Below are 16,046 nucleotides of genomic sequence, written 5' to 3'. Positions count from 1 at the left end.
CGAAAAAATCTCAAAGACATGGGGTTTAGGTGTCGAAAAACGCAGTAAACCTTTAATGGAACGTAAAGCCATTGTTTCCAAGCGTTTGCATTGCTTGCATGCAATAAAGAAATACAGAGAAGAAAATCGAACACACATCTTTATCGATGAAACATGGTTGCATGTACACCACATTGTCCAAAGTGTTGGAAACTTGAGGGTGAAGTCGTAATAAATGGGGTTCAACAACCATCTGGCACCGGACCTCGGCTTATTGTGGTTCATGCAGGGGGTGAAAACGGTTTTGTTCCAAATGCTTTGCTTGTTTTTGATTCCAAACTCAAATCAGCAGACTATCATGACGATATGAACTTTGATAATTTTTCCAAATGGCTCCAGGAAAAGTTGATCCCAAACCTTCCACTTCACTCTGTCATCGTTATGGATAATGCACCATATCATAGCAAGCAAGTGGACAAGTGTCCGACAACCGCCAACAGAAAAGATGACATAAAAGCGTGGCTACAAAGGCACAATATCTCATTTGATGAGAAAATGCTTAAAGCCGAACTATTGTTTCTTGCAAAATCCAAGAAATCGGTCCCTGTCTACAGAGTAGACACGATGTTGAAGCAACATGGTCATGATGTACTACGTCTCCCTCCATACCACGCAGAACTAAACCCGATTGAGTTAATTTGGGCAAATGTGAAAAATTACGTCGCTTCACAAAACTTGCAGTTCACAAAAAGTTCCTTAAGAGTTGCCATAAATGAAAGGATGTCTGCAATCGGTGCAAAAGAATGGTCGGAATGTTGTAAACATGTTAAAACAATTAAAGATGGTTACTGACAACGCGAAATCGCAGTAGAAAGGGAAATTGACAGACTAGTGATTGACTTAGGACTTGCAAGTGATTCAGACACCGAGACTGATTCAGAGAGTGATAAGCATAAATCAGTAAGTCCGCCTAATTTTCCAGCATTGTTGTGTCTTCTATAATAATTTACACATACTATATCAGGTTTTTACTGTTCCCATACTTTGTCATAAAAAAAGAGTAATCTTTGGTGAGTTGTCTGTATTTTATATTTTTATAGTCACTGATAAATCTACTGAGTCTGGTACTGAGTAATCCCCAAACCGACAAATTTGTGTACAAAGATATTTCTCACTGACTTATCAATGTCAAAAGGTATTTTCAGTTTTCTGTACAAAATTTTGGTGACCATAATAAAAATATGACAGAAATTTGGAAATATTGTTGGAATACTAACCATTTCTCTGGAACCGGTTATATAAATTTCCAAGACATGTAATCCCGGTCGATCACCAGCGGAATTGTGGACAAAATGATTAACTATATGTAGTTATTATCTATTTAATATTTAGCAGACGAAAAGTCAACTTTACCCATTAAAACAACACCGCATATTCCTTCGAATGATAAGACTGCAATTTCAGGCATAAGATACTGATATTCCACGCTAACCTTTAGTTAAGACGAAGACAAATAGATGATTGGGGCATTGACAAACATTTTAGATATTCAACAATTTTGTTTAAAAAAAAACCCAGGAAAATGTCCTTTGCTTCGTGGTCCTAAACATATCTGCTCAGTATATTGTGTTGATTCAATTCGTTGGGACTGTACCTGTTCCCAAATCGAGAGTCAGACAACCCGTCTCCCTCTTGTTTCAAGTGGATCGTTCTGTGGGGCGTTCCCAAGTATGCAAATTAGCGTCATTTGTCAGGTCGTGGATCATCTTATATGTGTTTACCAGTAGTGGTTATCAATGTTGCAAAACTCACTGGAATGTGTATGCTCCTGACAAACCCTTGTACCTAATTGAACATACTAATTCCTCCAGAAACAATTAATTCAGATAATGCATAATAAATCTATCAAAAATACCTGGATCCAAACACATTTCATGATCACAGTGTGAATGAAACATGTAAACTAGCATTCAGCTGATAGTTAATAGGCTTACACAAACAAAATGTTCTTCTTAATGTGAAGAGGAGTTCAGTTTTAGGCTGCTTTTAGCAATGTTCCAGCAACATCGCAGCAAAGACAGCTGGGTCCACTTGCACAAAGCAATCTTAGCAATCTTTACGTCTTAAGCTAGTGTTGGAGAATGGGAGATACAAACATTGTAGTGCTAAGATCATTTTGTGCAAGTGTTCCCAGAAATCGGCTTCACACATTGTACCAATGTGGGGAATTGGACCTGGGGTTTTGGCATGATGAGCAAATTCTTTAACCATTAAGCTACCTCACCCACCACCCTGTATAATTCCCATTTATAACAGACATACCATGCCCCAAGATCACTTTGTAGATGGTGGCGTTGACACGGAGGTCTTACCTTGTCAATGAAATAACAACTGTCAGTGTTTGATTCAATCCTTTATCATGTGAAATACACATATACAACACATGCAACACATGGAAGGATCAACTTCAGCCAAGAACTATGTATACTACACAATCACATTAAGCCTCTCAAAGTTGACACGCGTAACATATAAGCCAGTCAGCATGAACATGATTAATTCAACTTATATTTCCCATAAAATTATTCTAATGTAACAAATTCAGTATCACTTGTCAATCAGTGAATAACAATAGATGAATAACATGACCACTTATGGTTCAAACGTACCTCCAAACCTTTCATCAAATATTTCAATTAATCACCAAAATTGAAAAACATAGAATATATCCTTAAGAATGTCAGTTGGTTGAAATCAATTTCACAAATTCATTGTATGACCCTAACATAAAAAGAAATCTCTGGTAAGATCATTTGCTCATCAATCTACAACATGTTAAAATGTGAAACTAATCCATATGCAGGGGTCCAACTTGGCACATAATCATGAAAACAGCCGCATGAATAATTGCTAACAGGAACAATGATTGCTACAGTACTTAGATATCACGCTGATAAATATGGCATGTCTTCAGTTGAAGGAGTTTAAAGAAATGAGATTTCACTGTTACCATGGAAATGAGGTTTCTCTGTTACCAAGGAGACGAATACAGAGAATGTAATAGCTGTAACGTGTGTATCAAATTCTTCAGTTACAGTTACACGGTCAAGTGTCACAACTTCAATATACTCATGCCTGCAGCAGTTTTCCTTGGGTCAATTTTCATAAATAAAAACACAACCAATATTGCAACACAAAAAAACCCCCTAAGGTTCAAACAAGATGTCTCACCTAAAGTGCAAGTGACTGAGTTTAGTTTTGCACAGCTTTTACCAACAAAATATTCCAACAAAATCATGTCAGGGGACACCAGAAATGGGCATCACATTGTTCCACGTGGAGAACTGACTCCAAGTCTTTGACAACATGAGCAAACACTTTAAACACTGGGCTACCCCACTGCCCCTATGACGCGAACGTAAATGGGGTGCTGCAAGGGGTGCCATATGTTTCTACGGACCGCTTCCTGAGGTTCGTGAAGGGGTGTTTGATCAACAAGGGTACTTAACTCCCATACTCACAAACAAGATTTGGTTAGAGTTGTTGATATAGTAAACTAGCCTTGCTCTTACAAGGTCACATGCAACCAAAAAATCAAACATAATTAAAAAACATGCATCAATTATTCATGACATATAATATAAACTGTTGCTTGTTAAAAAAACAAATAAATAATAAGCGTACAATCATGATTCAAAAGTGCAATATTTTGTACTTGGGCTTACTTCCCCCGAAATGAAGCCCTCGGGAGACCGAACCCAGCCATAGCGGGTGGGAGTGCACTGAAGTGTAACGACGACTTCCAATTGGCCGATTCATTTGCTGATACACTGAGGGCTCATTGTGTGTACAGAAAGATGATCTGTTTGATGAGCATTTTAGAAGTATGGCGAGTCACAAGAAAGGAAGATTCTTTATGGATAACAACTTTTTTTATTGTATGGATTCATATGTCCTTGTCAAACAAAATCATATACATTAGAAGGTGTTATCCATAAAGAGTGTATAAAGAAATGTTGGATTTTGTAAATACATGTTCTCTGAATTTGCGTTCGATCCAATCAAAAATCATCTCGGTAGAGATGGTGAACTACTGCGTGGCTGCAAACTGTCATTCGTCCAAGTAAAAAGCAGCACTTGAAACTGAGAAGTGTTTGCACCACTTTCCGTCAGATCCAGTCATTTGAGAAAAATGGTTGTAGTTTGTTTGCGACCCACTGACATAAAAATGTCATGTGCACAAGTATCACACCTGCTTAATTACATAATGTGGTAGAGACAGGACTCGGGTGCACGAGTCATATATCAATTTATTTTGTTTATGGCTTATAGCCTAATAGGTGTTAAGTTCAAATTGTGTGTTAAGTTCAAAGTGCATGTGGTCAGTGATTGAAGCTGTGTATTGCATATTGTCTTTAGCAGACAGGCAGGCAGACATATAGGTGTCAAAAAACAAGATATTGAGCTTTCTCTGTGACAGAGGCTGCTTACCACAAGCAACAAGTTGTTTTATGTAATGAGTAGATTATTTACTTGTTTGTGTACACAACCAATATTTGACTACTGTTCATGACCTCCTACTCCAGGCAGGGATACTGTTTCTAGCTCTGTGAACCTATTCACTGCGCATGCGTTTGGGCTCAGTGCAGCACTGCTGTAACCAGCGCTCGGGGAAATTTAGTGAATTGTTTGAACTCCAATTTTGCAGGCTTTTTTCCAACTTTATAAGTTGAATTAGCATTCTTGATGATTTGTTTCGTAAAGTGCATACCAAAAGGTATCAGAATGTGCAAAGTTGTGTTTTACGTTGCATGTGACCTTTCACAGTGTTGATAGATTTATTGTATAACATCTGTATGACATACAAAAAGATAGGCATCATAGCAGCTTGACCAAACACTATATCACAACACATTATGTTTGCATTAGCAATTAGCTCCAAGCCCTAGTGTAGCCAATATTTGGTTTAATAACACGACATCTGTGCTGCCAAGGTCTAAGATGAAAACCAAATATGAAAAAAATACCTAAACATATTCATGATGGAAAACTCATCTCATCATTTTATCCTCCAAACTTTGAAAATATCACATTATAAAAGATCTAAGAATGTTTATCTCATAAATAATAAGATTTCAGCAAAACATGCTACAGAATGTGTCAGTAAAATCTGCAATAAATTCAAAAAGATAAAATGTGTTAATCAATAACAGTTAACACAATCATATACACAAGATTGCTTTAAGTTTCAAACTAAAACTTGTAAAACAGATGCCCGCAAACCAAATACTAATATCTTTCAAACTATCAGAAATGCTATAATACTGTCCTCTGAAAGATAACTGAGCTTAATCATGTTAGCCATATTTAAATCTATTTCCAAACAAATTTCTTCCAAAGCTGTATGGAATGGAGTTAGTAGTGCTGCGATATTTTCCCCACGCTCCAAAAGGTACAATCATTGCTGTGGTGTTGTCCTCTGAGCCGAACTGAAGTGCCTGGTCAGTCAGCATACTGGCTGCCTCATTGGTGTCCCGACAGCTGCCCACGATATCCACCACTTCCTGGTCGCCCATGGCGAAACTCAGTCCATCTGTGCCCAAGGCCAGGAATGCATCTTTCCCATGTTTCACCTGCAAAAGGAAATAACATTTATCGTTCAAACCTGATGGTAGCATGGTGCATCGAAAGCCAGTCAAGAGTGATATGTCTTCTGATATCAAATATATCAACACTCATCGATAAAAGTAAAATATCCTTGACAATCCTTGATATTTGTGATTTTGATATAACTGATGATATAACAGATATCAGTAGACACTTGGGGGAGATTCTCTTTATATACAATAGTCAGACACAGCTATTTCTTGACACAGCATGTATCATGAGACTTCAATATCCCATGCTGGTGGGGATCAGGTGGTCAGGTCCACTCACCAAGCTGACATGTCATCGTATCCCATGATAATGGTACAAATTACAGCCTCGAGCATATACAGCCCAGAGCATATACATCCCAGAGCATATACATCCCAGAGCATATACAGCCCAGAGCATATACAGCCCAGAGCATATACATCCCAGAGCATATACAGCCCAGAGCATATACATCCCAGAGCATATACATCCATTGAATAACCATCTCTTGTTGTTTCGTGTTAAAATTAGTGTTTAGTAACCCAGGCCAGACTCAGTGACTTGGTTGACACATGTCATTGTATCCCATTTGCATAGATTGATGCTCATGCTGTTGATCACTTAATTACCTGGTCTCAACTTTACTATTAACAAACTATAAAGCTGGAACACTGCTGAGCTTGGCATTAAACAATAAACTAAACTAACATACTACCTTTAAGTACCGTGATATATCACAGAGCAAATTAAGTCATATTTTACACATGTCCTTTTCCTTCAAAAAATATTTCGCAATCACTCCAACACTTGATGATAAATGACAAAATAACTGGATAAACTAAGTACATTTACAGTCATTGGATTGTCTGGAGCATACTTGATTATTTACAGGCTACAGATATGTAGGTGAAACATTGCTGAGTGCATTATAAAACTAAAACTCACTCACTACTTCCAACAACACTTCAGTGATAAAGTAACTCTGTCACCAAGATGATTTATGCAAAAAAACAGAAAATTACAGCAGCAGCATCAAAGCCTCCCCTGTTTGCTCACCTCTATGGATCTGATGTGAGGCCTTGCAGTGACACCATATTGCTTTAGTTCCACATCTCCGATACTCCTGGTCATAGAGAGCCGTCCATTCACCTGGGCAATTCCCAGACTGTTATGGACAATCTTTCCACCATGCTCCTGGATACGCTTGCTCTCTTCGGCATTCTCTGGATCGTCGTCTTGCGTCAGACGTATTGGGTTACCGCTCCGACAGAGTAGAGCACAGCTGTCCCCAACATGACCCACTACCAACTCTACACTGTTTCTCAACAAACACACAGTGGCTGTAGTTCCAGTGTTGAAGGTCTCCTTGTCTGCAAACAGTCATTTGTCAAGGATGATAATACGATCAGGATTAAGATGGAACTGACAGATTAACATTGATACAAATATACTTTGAAAGATTTTGGCGATCCTTTTTGAGCATGCTGGGAAATAGTGATGCTTTGTTGTGCAAAGATCATATGATGTATAGAAAGAAAATGGACAAATATAACACATTATTTTTGGAAATACACTTTCTCAGTAAAGAACAATTTCTGGTACTTTTGCTGAGTACCATCCGGGATTCAAACCGACACTCTCAGAGTCAGACACCTAGTGAAAGCCACAGTGGTTGAGTAGGATATGTAGCTGACTCAGTGTGCTGGCAGACAGGTGCCTGACTCCCAGCTGGGTCCCAAAAAAATGCTACAATCTGTACTTAAAATGAGAAGGTTTAATCCCAAATATATATATGTGTTACATCTGATCACCTTCAAAACCTGCATATTCATGAACAAGCTTGTGAACTTGGTGACTGGGAATCAAACATGTCAAGTCATTCTCCAGATTGTTCTAAAATGCAAAAAACAAATCAAACACTTTGCCAATAAGTATTCATTTTGTGTGAAAAAAAAGTTAACTTTGTTTAAACTTTTGAACAAGTAAACTATTAAAGCCTTCTAGCTGTAATAAGGGTCAGTGGGGTTAGCCTGTTGGTTAAAGCACTGGCTCAACTTGCCAAAGACCCAAGTTCAAATCCTCACATGGATACATAGATCCATTTTTTTATGTTCCCTGCCGTGATATTGCAGGAATATTGCTAGAAGTGGCATAAAACTAAACTCACTCACTTACTGTAGCTGTAGTTTAATGATGAATGACGATCCATTAAACTTACCGGCATGATAGTGAACAATATGGCGAGTTAAGACATTGTTGATGTCCACAAATGACTGTTGGAGCACTTCAGTGAGGTCAGATGTCTGGCTGAGCCAATACAGCATATGATTCTCCAGGTTGTTGCAGACATAGTCTGCAGCATAGGATCCCCCATGTCCATCAAATATACCGAAATATAGCAGAGATTGTTGTGCCAGCTCCTTGAAGATGAATCTGTCCTCGTTTACCTTTCTGCGACCAATGACACTGGCAATTCCAATTTCATCCAGGGGAATACGAGGTATTGGAATTCCTTTAATGATGCTCTGCTCATACCAAATGGGCATGTCCAGACGGTTGTTCCATGATCCGAGAGTGTCAAAGTTGACTCCCCGACTGTGATGGCCCTTGTTTTCAGGGTCCGTCATAGCACGATGCCTGCGGCTGCATGACTGGTGCACTTGTCGTCTTGCCTGCAGCTGGTTAGCTGTCCTTGGCTGACAGTTATTGGCTGTTGATGACAGTAGCATATAAAGCTGTCGCCATTTGAGTAGAAATGTTTCCTGGAGTGCAGACATTCAATTATCAGTATCGTCTCTTGGAGGCCTGCTGAAAAAGTAAGATGATTTGGATTATTCTGAGATATGTTGATCAACATTGGCATGATCAAGATCTAAAAATCAGAAATAGACGGTCCAAAGCCAAAGGCTGTGTGGACACCCCAACATCCCTGCATTAAGTTCACATTCAAGAACTAGGGATGGCCAAAAAGATTAAAAACAAGGAATCTCATGCACATGATCAATGGTATGTATTACTGATTACAGACATGAACATTGTGGCACCAATGACATCTTTCATAAACTAGATTGTTTGGTTTGATTATTCACAGACCCCCACCATATGGCTGAAACATTGCTGAGTGAGGAGTTGAACAACGAACAATGCTACAGCCATTTGTGGTGTATGTTGTAACTACCATATTTTAACATAAACTGATGACAGTTGTAGCATTAAAGGGGCACTGATGCGGAGCGAATAATGTTAATAATCAAAATATAGAGACGTACATTGGCTTCGGTATTTTTCCGTCCTACTAGTTTTTTACCATTTCTACCACTGGCAGATGATTAATCTTCAAAGTGTTTCATTTGTTTTCATAATACATTTGTAATGAAGTAAAAATGACTTCACCTCAGTTGATCTGTCTATAATTAAACTATCAGTTGCACATACGGACTGCGCAGCAGAGGTCACGAACCAGTCACGAATTCTGGGATATCATCCGGGTACTCACTGGAGAAAAACAATAACAAAAGTTTACACCAGTCCACGGAAATTGCTCCGCATCAGTGCCCCTTTAAGGATATGTCGTACCTAGGTACGAGCATATGTTTTCTCCCGATCACAGCCATGTGTTATCACAAGTACTGGCTTCAACCAAAACATTACCCTTAATCACGGCTTTGGATCATACCGTGTCTGTAGGACCATATCTCGTCTCTCTTTACATAAGTAACAGGTAAAGATGCAGGATCTGAATAGTTCCAACATAACACAACAATGAGTGTAAGGCTGTAAAAGGATCAAACAAACGTCAATTGCTTCAGAAATGTGTTTTGTTTTGGGGGGATTTTCCTTTTGAGAAATGAGATGTGGTATGATCCACGGGGTACGGGTGGAAGGAACTCTTTCCCAGTATCGCGATGCAGGGTGATGTTTTGACTGTCTGAAGCCAGTACGTGGGACCCCATAGACTTCTGAAAGCCATGTCGGACCATATCGCAGTTCACAGCTACCGCGTCTGAGATTTGCAAGGCTGAGAGTATGGAGTATTACTGGGTATTTACGGGTGTGGGACAGCGACGAAAGAGCTGACACGGTAAAGAGCTGCTCGTCTGCTCATGACATAGCACAACATGCCGACATCGCATACTCATGAAAATAACGATGTATACATCACAAAATATGCAGCTCTGCGACTAGTGCGAGATTGCACGAAGCATTTACAGTCATATTATGCAGGACTTACACAAATACACAAGGTTTGGAAGCAATGCTTTCTATCACGTCCTCTACACGATAGAAGATGACCTAATTGACCGGGCCTCCAGACAGAATTCAGGTCACGAAATGAGATCGTCCGGTCGACTTGCCTGCCAGTATTTTCACCGGATGTTGTCAAGTGCTCACGAAAGGGGAGGCAACTCTACAAGCTTTCATTCTATGTTACTACTGCCGCTACTACTTCTAGTACTGCTACTGCAACTGCTGCTACTACCACTACTATACTGATGCTGCTACTTCAGATGGTACCATTTTCACTTTATGTACCACATAAATGAATAGGTATATAATGCTTAATAGCAATACATGTCTAAACATGTCACTACTGATTACTAATTGTGATTTCCCAGACATCTACTCAAGAGAAGTTAAAATGTTATACATAGACACATATCTAGTAATATCCTGTGCAAATATTTCTGTAGCCTGTCTCACATTCCCTGAACCAGATTTCCACAACGCGAAGCCGTCTCTGCAATGCTCAAGCCCTAAGTAAAGCAAGTCTATATTTCCCCAGGTTCTCAACTGTTGGTCTCCCTAGGGCTCCATTTCAATTTAAATGTGTTTGTTTGTTACTGTCAAAATGATATATATTCAGAGACTAAGCGTTAGTCTAATATTTCTGTATCCACTTCACTTGATTAATTTTTCCTGTCCATATACTTATATAGTACATGTGAAGTAGTGAGTGTATACAATGTGTTGTATCATATATCGTTTTGATGAACAACACGTATTTCGATTTTATCCTCATACAGGTGTTATATTTTTTAAAAATATATTGAAAAACATGTCACGCGATTGTCGTAAGAATGACAAATATTATTGGAAAACATTCTATCACTAATACAAGGGAAATAACTCTTCCGACAATGCCGTGGGGGGTGGGATTGAACGATGCGCTAATAAAATGACCACTGTAGATTTGAAAGACCGCCTGTTAACAATGAGTTAACAATGATTTTAGTAAAAGGTAAGATGTATAATTGAACAGATTTTACACTGAAACATAACAACTAGTACATCTATCTTCTCTGCTATTGTTGCTGAAACTACTGCTGTTATTGCTGTTGCTGCTGCTGCTACTGATGCTGCTGCTGCTGCTGCTGCTGTTGCTGCTACTGCTGCTACTGCTACTACTACTAGGCCCGTGAATGACGCAGGGTAGACCAGGCCTTCAGCAACCCATACTTGCCATAAAATGCGACTATGCTTGTCATAAGAGGTGACTAACGGGCTTGTGTGGTAAGGTTCGCTGACTTGGTTGACACATATCATCGGTTCCCAGTTGCGCACATCTATGCTCATACTGTTGATCACTGGATTGTCTGGTCCGGACCACTGCCATATAGTTGGGATATTGCTGAGTTAAACTAAACTCACTCACTTACTCAATCACTACTACGGCTGCTGCTGCTGCTGCTGCTGCTGCTACTACTACTACTACTACTACTACTGCAAGATCTAGGTTAGAATTAGTCTCCAGCGAACATCTATTTATTGTAAGAGATGACTAACAGGTGATCAGCCTCGCTGACTTGTAGATCCATGTTCATGAAGTTGATCACTAGATTGTCTCGCCCAGATGCCATTATTCACTTACCCAAAAATGTTTTCTTGATTTTGGCCGCATTCAGCACTATTGCAGCTATATACAAATAAGCGATTGACATCATGAGCACCGATCTATGCAGATGAGGTATGATGACATGCTTCAACCTAGTCAAGGAGCCTGACCACCCGATACCGCCTGTCATCTGTTACAGCGTGTATGGATTGTTCTTTCTATTCTAACTCTGATCGTCATGGAAAGTAATGTCTGATGTATAATTTGAAGGTGAGAGATTCTAGTTTGTAAAAATTAAAAATGAGGCAGTTTCGCGAGATTCGCCAATGTGGCTCTCAGGAAATTGTACGAACCAAAGTCAGTAACACAAGCTGATAAACCTATTTTTCTTATTTGCTAATATTTTACATTGTATGACTACAAGGACAAATATTGTCAAGGAATATGAGTTTCAACACTAACGTCACCACTTCTCTGATTCCTCAAAGCGCATACATACACACGCACGCAGACGCTAATAAACCCGCGCACACGTGCACCTGCTCTGATATGGTTCATCGCTTGGAGGTTGGATATGCAATCTGTGCGACCCAATGTTCGTTATTGCTACTGAAATGTCGTAACGACTGTCATAAGTGTGATCCCAACGCTGTAAAAGCTACTTTACGGCAGATGTAATTGTTAGCCCGTTACATGTACTGTGCGACAAGTTCGCAGACTTCGTCCCACATTCAGCATACACCTGTGAGTTCCCATATCTCGGTATGCTGCGGACCGAGCTACTCCGAACGCCGCCAGATAGGCCTTGGAAGTGGTCGAGTGTTTTACACACACCGGGAACTTGAAACAGTAAACTGCTTCCCGTCGACGGTGGCGTAAAGATAAGACACCCACGTTACCACACAGTAGAGACATAACAGACACGGGGAAGTAATTCACCAGCTAGACACGTCAATACTGTTTCCGATAAGCGTCATCTAAACTGCCGGGTAAAACTAATTATAAACACAGGTTTGACGGCAGTTAAACAACCGAAACAAGCATTGGTTGACTGTTTTTAACGCTGCACTCAGCAGCAAGCCAGGTATATGGCGGTGGTCTGTAAATAGCTGAGCCTGGACCAGACAATCCAGTGATCAACAGCGTGAGAATCAATCTACGCAACTGGGATACGATGACATGGTTCAATCAAGTCAGCAGGCCTGACTTTGGTTACTGAACACTAATTCTAACCCGAAACAACAAGAAATGGTTATTCAGTGAGGATGTATATGCTACGGGCTGTAATTTGTACCATGTTGCCCGGGATAGAACAGGCCTTCAGCAACCCATGCTTGCCACAAAAGGCGACTATGCTTGTCGTAACGGGATCGGGTGGTCAGGCTCGCTGACTTGGTTGACGCATGTCATCGGTTTCCAATTACGCAGATCGATGCTTATGCTGTTGGTCATTGAATTATCTGGTGCAGACTCGATTATTTTCAGACAGCTGCCATATAGCTGGAATATTGCTGAATGCGACGTAAAGCTCACTAACTCACTCACTAACTGTACCAGGTAGAAGGGTTTCGGGAACTGTTTCTGCTTAGCATGATTTTGATAACGCTTGCAATAGTTTGGTCAAATGCGAGGTTACTTTGTTGGACTGACTTGCGTCACTTGGTCTTGAAAAGATCCGAAGAACGTATAATCCAATTAAAGATTCGAGCATAAGCATTTTTTGGGGTACCCTACTTGTGCTCGTGGGTTTTACGACAGTGTGCAAGCATTTGACCTGCGTCATTCCCCCGGCGTTACGTTCCTAGGTCGTTGGTTGGTTTGGAATCACTGGCTTTTCTGGTGTGAGATCGGTTATTTATAGAACGTGAAGATATCAACTATTGCTAATGTCAGTCACACACACACACCAGGCTGACTATCACACACATACAGATACTTCTTGACCGTATTTTCTCGATTAGACAGCCATATCAGTGGACCATTTTTGTTAGTTTACTGATTCATTTGTGATTGACAGTATTTCATTCAGTCGTCTATGTATGAACGAGCGTCTGCAAGGCGCCAATGAGTTACTGACATGCGACAAAAGGACAGAAACCTGCCATTTAACGTACCTTGCAATAAGTTAAAGTTATTCCCGGGACAATCCTCTACTTTTTTCGAACGGTATATCCGAGTATGTCGGGTTTTACGATCTGAGGTTTCTTGTGAATTGTTTCATCTTTGGTCCAATTATACTTCCTACGTCATCTTCAGATTCTTTTCATTCAAAATGTATGTGTCATGTAGCCCTAGGCTCCCTGCGATTTATTGTTTCTTATTGCGAGTGCCGCAAATGTACTGAATCTGTCTCTCACGACCGATATTCCTATCTCTGTTCAAGATATTATATAACGCTTGACTGTGTATATAAATATAGGTTTTGGGGCGACATTATAGGTGAGTGGTTAGTGTTCAATCGTAGAGCCAAATGTGGGGGTTCGATTCGCGATATGGGTACAATTGAACGCTCTTTGTTCCCCCTTGGGCGATGGGGTGGCCTAGTGGTTAAAGCGTTCGCTCTTAACGCCGAAGATCCGGGCTGATTCCTCACATGGGTACATTGTGTGAAGCTGATTTCCGTGTCCCCCGTCGTGATATTACTGGCATATTGCTAAAAGCGGCGTAACATCAAACTCACTCACTCACTCACTCACTCACTCACTCACTCACTCACTCACTCACTAAGTCTTTCTTTCATAAAAATGTCTGAAGACTCGTGTTTGTAGATCCACACATTCAGCAACCCATGTTTGTCGTAAGAGGCAAGTGATTGGATCGGGTGATATCTCGCTATGTCTGACTTGGTTGACACGTGCGATCATATGCAAAGACCGATGCTCATGATGTTGATCACTAGATGTACTATTACTGAGTGCGACGTTAAACGACACACAAACACACGTGTTTTGGTGTTGTCTCCAGGCTTCATTGCTAGCTGTGTAGTGTTGTAAGTGTGTTATAAAACACAATAAAATCCTCGGACAACACGGTCAAAGCAGCGTTCACACAATTCAATCTGAGAAATATGTGGTCACACTGTGGTAATCTAGACTTGCCACATATTCTAGACTGGATTGATTATGCATGTATTTGTTTCAGAGTGTCCAGAATAGTTCATTTGGAACATAACTCTACAAGGTAACTTTCAACAAATGACAGGATTCAAAAGTCCTGCCGATTCGAATCGAACCCGGGTCTTCGGCGTGACGAGCAAACGCTTTAACTACCAGTCTACCCCACCGCCCTTATTCGCCCTGGCTCGTGTACGAGTCAATGGCCCTGCAGAGATTGTGCTTCGCTTCGATCGAAGAGTTGAATATCCGAATCCAACTCTTGATTGCACTGTAACATAATCTCCCCCAGTGGCAAGAGCAATCGTGCAAAACATTTGCATAAATATTTAAAATTTCGGATTAATTTCCTGTACGAATAGAACTCTTGAACTGTTAACGATTCCTCTGCGCATAAGTATGCAGTGTGTTAAATAAATAATTATTACAGAACATATAACATATCTGATAATCGGGAATATAAAAATAATTTTACTGTTCATGTTGCGTTTTTATTGTGTTTGAGTATATGGCGTTAGTTAACACATGCCCGTTGTGCCCCGTTACACCTGCATCTACACCTGTGTAAGTGGAAAGCACTGCTAGATGTTCCTGAAGGCACAGATGACAACCATACACTGTGCAAAAGAACGCTTAGTATCATGCTTGCTACTGGCTTTGGCGATGAGCTGCAATAAGACGGATATAAACGTCTGATAAACGTCATGTTTCTCATGTACATAACCATCAGCGTTAAACTGGCTTTCCGGGAATGTTTTTAGAGGGCAATTAAGAACACGATTCGTTTGCAGCATTTACCTTATTACATTGGATAAATGTGCACTAATTTAATCCTATCACTTTCCGGGTTAGAATAGTGTATTTCATCTAATAGACGTAGTGTATCCAAGTGAGTAAGTGACTTTGGATTACGGAGCTTTTATGCCAGCAACATCACGAAGGGGGACACCAGAAATGGGCTTAACACAGTGTACCCACGTAGGGATTCGAACCCGGGGCGTCAGTGAGACGAGCGAACGCTTTAACCATTTGGCTACCCTACCGCCCCGTTTAGGTAATGCTCTCTTTCCTAATCCAGTAAATCTAGACCACGATTGGCTCAGGTCTCAAACGAGATGTTCAGAAACAGAATAGCGAGATCTCTGAATCAGTTCCGGTCCATTATTTAGTGAAATTAATTATCCCTATCACATTAACTTATGACATGCAATGGTTACTCTCTTCACCTAATTACGACCATTACCATCACATTTAGCGTACACGACTGTAGAATGTGGGACGAGTCTGTGCGTAGCCACCGTGCCCACATTAATCTGGAGAGCTGTCTCTTGTACACCCCGGGTCAGTCGTTTGTAGGAAACTGATAAACGTAACGAAGGGCGTCTGGCAGATTAAATACAGTAATCTAAGCTTGTCGAAAGAGGTTGATGTAATGTAATCATGGTTATTGTTTCAGACGGGTATCACTCCGAGACAACGACACA

The 16,046-nt window shown here is 40.4% G+C and overlaps 2 protein-coding genes across 4 annotated transcripts in view; one reads left to right on the top strand and one right to left on the bottom strand.

Annotated features, from left to right (window-relative positions):
• Window positions 1-16,046, top strand: part of LOC137297648 (mannose-1-phosphate guanyltransferase alpha-A-like) — a 510,132-nt gene that overhangs the window by 322,838 nt on the left and 171,248 nt on the right. The window lies entirely within an intron of this gene.
• LOC137298527 (protein phosphatase Mn(2+)-dependent 1K-like) lies at window positions 2,380-10,020 on the bottom strand. Of its 3 annotated transcripts, XM_067830822.1 has the most exons (5): window positions 9,848-10,020; window positions 9,010-9,111; window positions 7,835-8,421; window positions 6,673-6,986; window positions 2,380-5,612 (listed from the first exon to the last, which is right to left on the bottom strand). In XM_067830822.1, the coding sequence occupies exons 3-5, from the start codon at window positions 8,391-8,393 to the stop codon at window positions 5,337-5,339; spliced, it is 1,149 nt and encodes a 382-aa protein (XP_067686923.1). In that variant the 5' UTR covers window positions 8,394-8,421; window positions 9,010-9,111; window positions 9,848-10,020; the 3' UTR covers window positions 2,380-5,336. The 3 variants fall into 3 exon arrangements, with proteins under 3 accessions (XP_067686923.1, XP_067686922.1, XP_067686924.1); XM_067830821.1 differs by lacking the exon at window positions 9,010-9,111 and having other exon boundaries at window positions 7,835-8,424; XM_067830823.1 differs by lacking the exon at window positions 9,010-9,111 and having other exon boundaries at window positions 9,848-9,998.

This window comes from Haliotis asinina, chromosome 10 (assembly GCF_037392515.1).
Source record: "Haliotis asinina isolate JCU_RB_2024 chromosome 10, JCU_Hal_asi_v2, whole genome shotgun sequence".
Taxonomy (NCBI): Eukaryota; Metazoa; Mollusca; class Gastropoda; order Lepetellida; family Haliotidae; genus Haliotis; species Haliotis asinina.
This window is presented reverse-complemented; position numbering and strand designations above follow the sequence as displayed.

What these genes read in the sequence shown, in the direction of transcription:
- LOC137298527 (XM_067830822.1), bottom strand. Translation starts at nt 8,393, where the DNA reads ATGTCTGCACTCCAGGAAACATTTCTACTCAAATGGCGACAGCTTTAT. An exon ending in TATTGTTCACTATCATGCCG is followed by an intron (nt 6,987 to 7,834) that starts GTAAGTTTAATG and finishes GACTGTTTGCAG; the next exon opens with ACAAGGAGACCTTCAACACT. An exon ending in CTCACATCAGATCCATAGAG is followed by an intron (nt 5,613 to 6,672) that starts GTGAGCAAACAG and finishes TTCCTTTTGCAG; the next exon opens with GTGAAACATGGGAAAGATGC.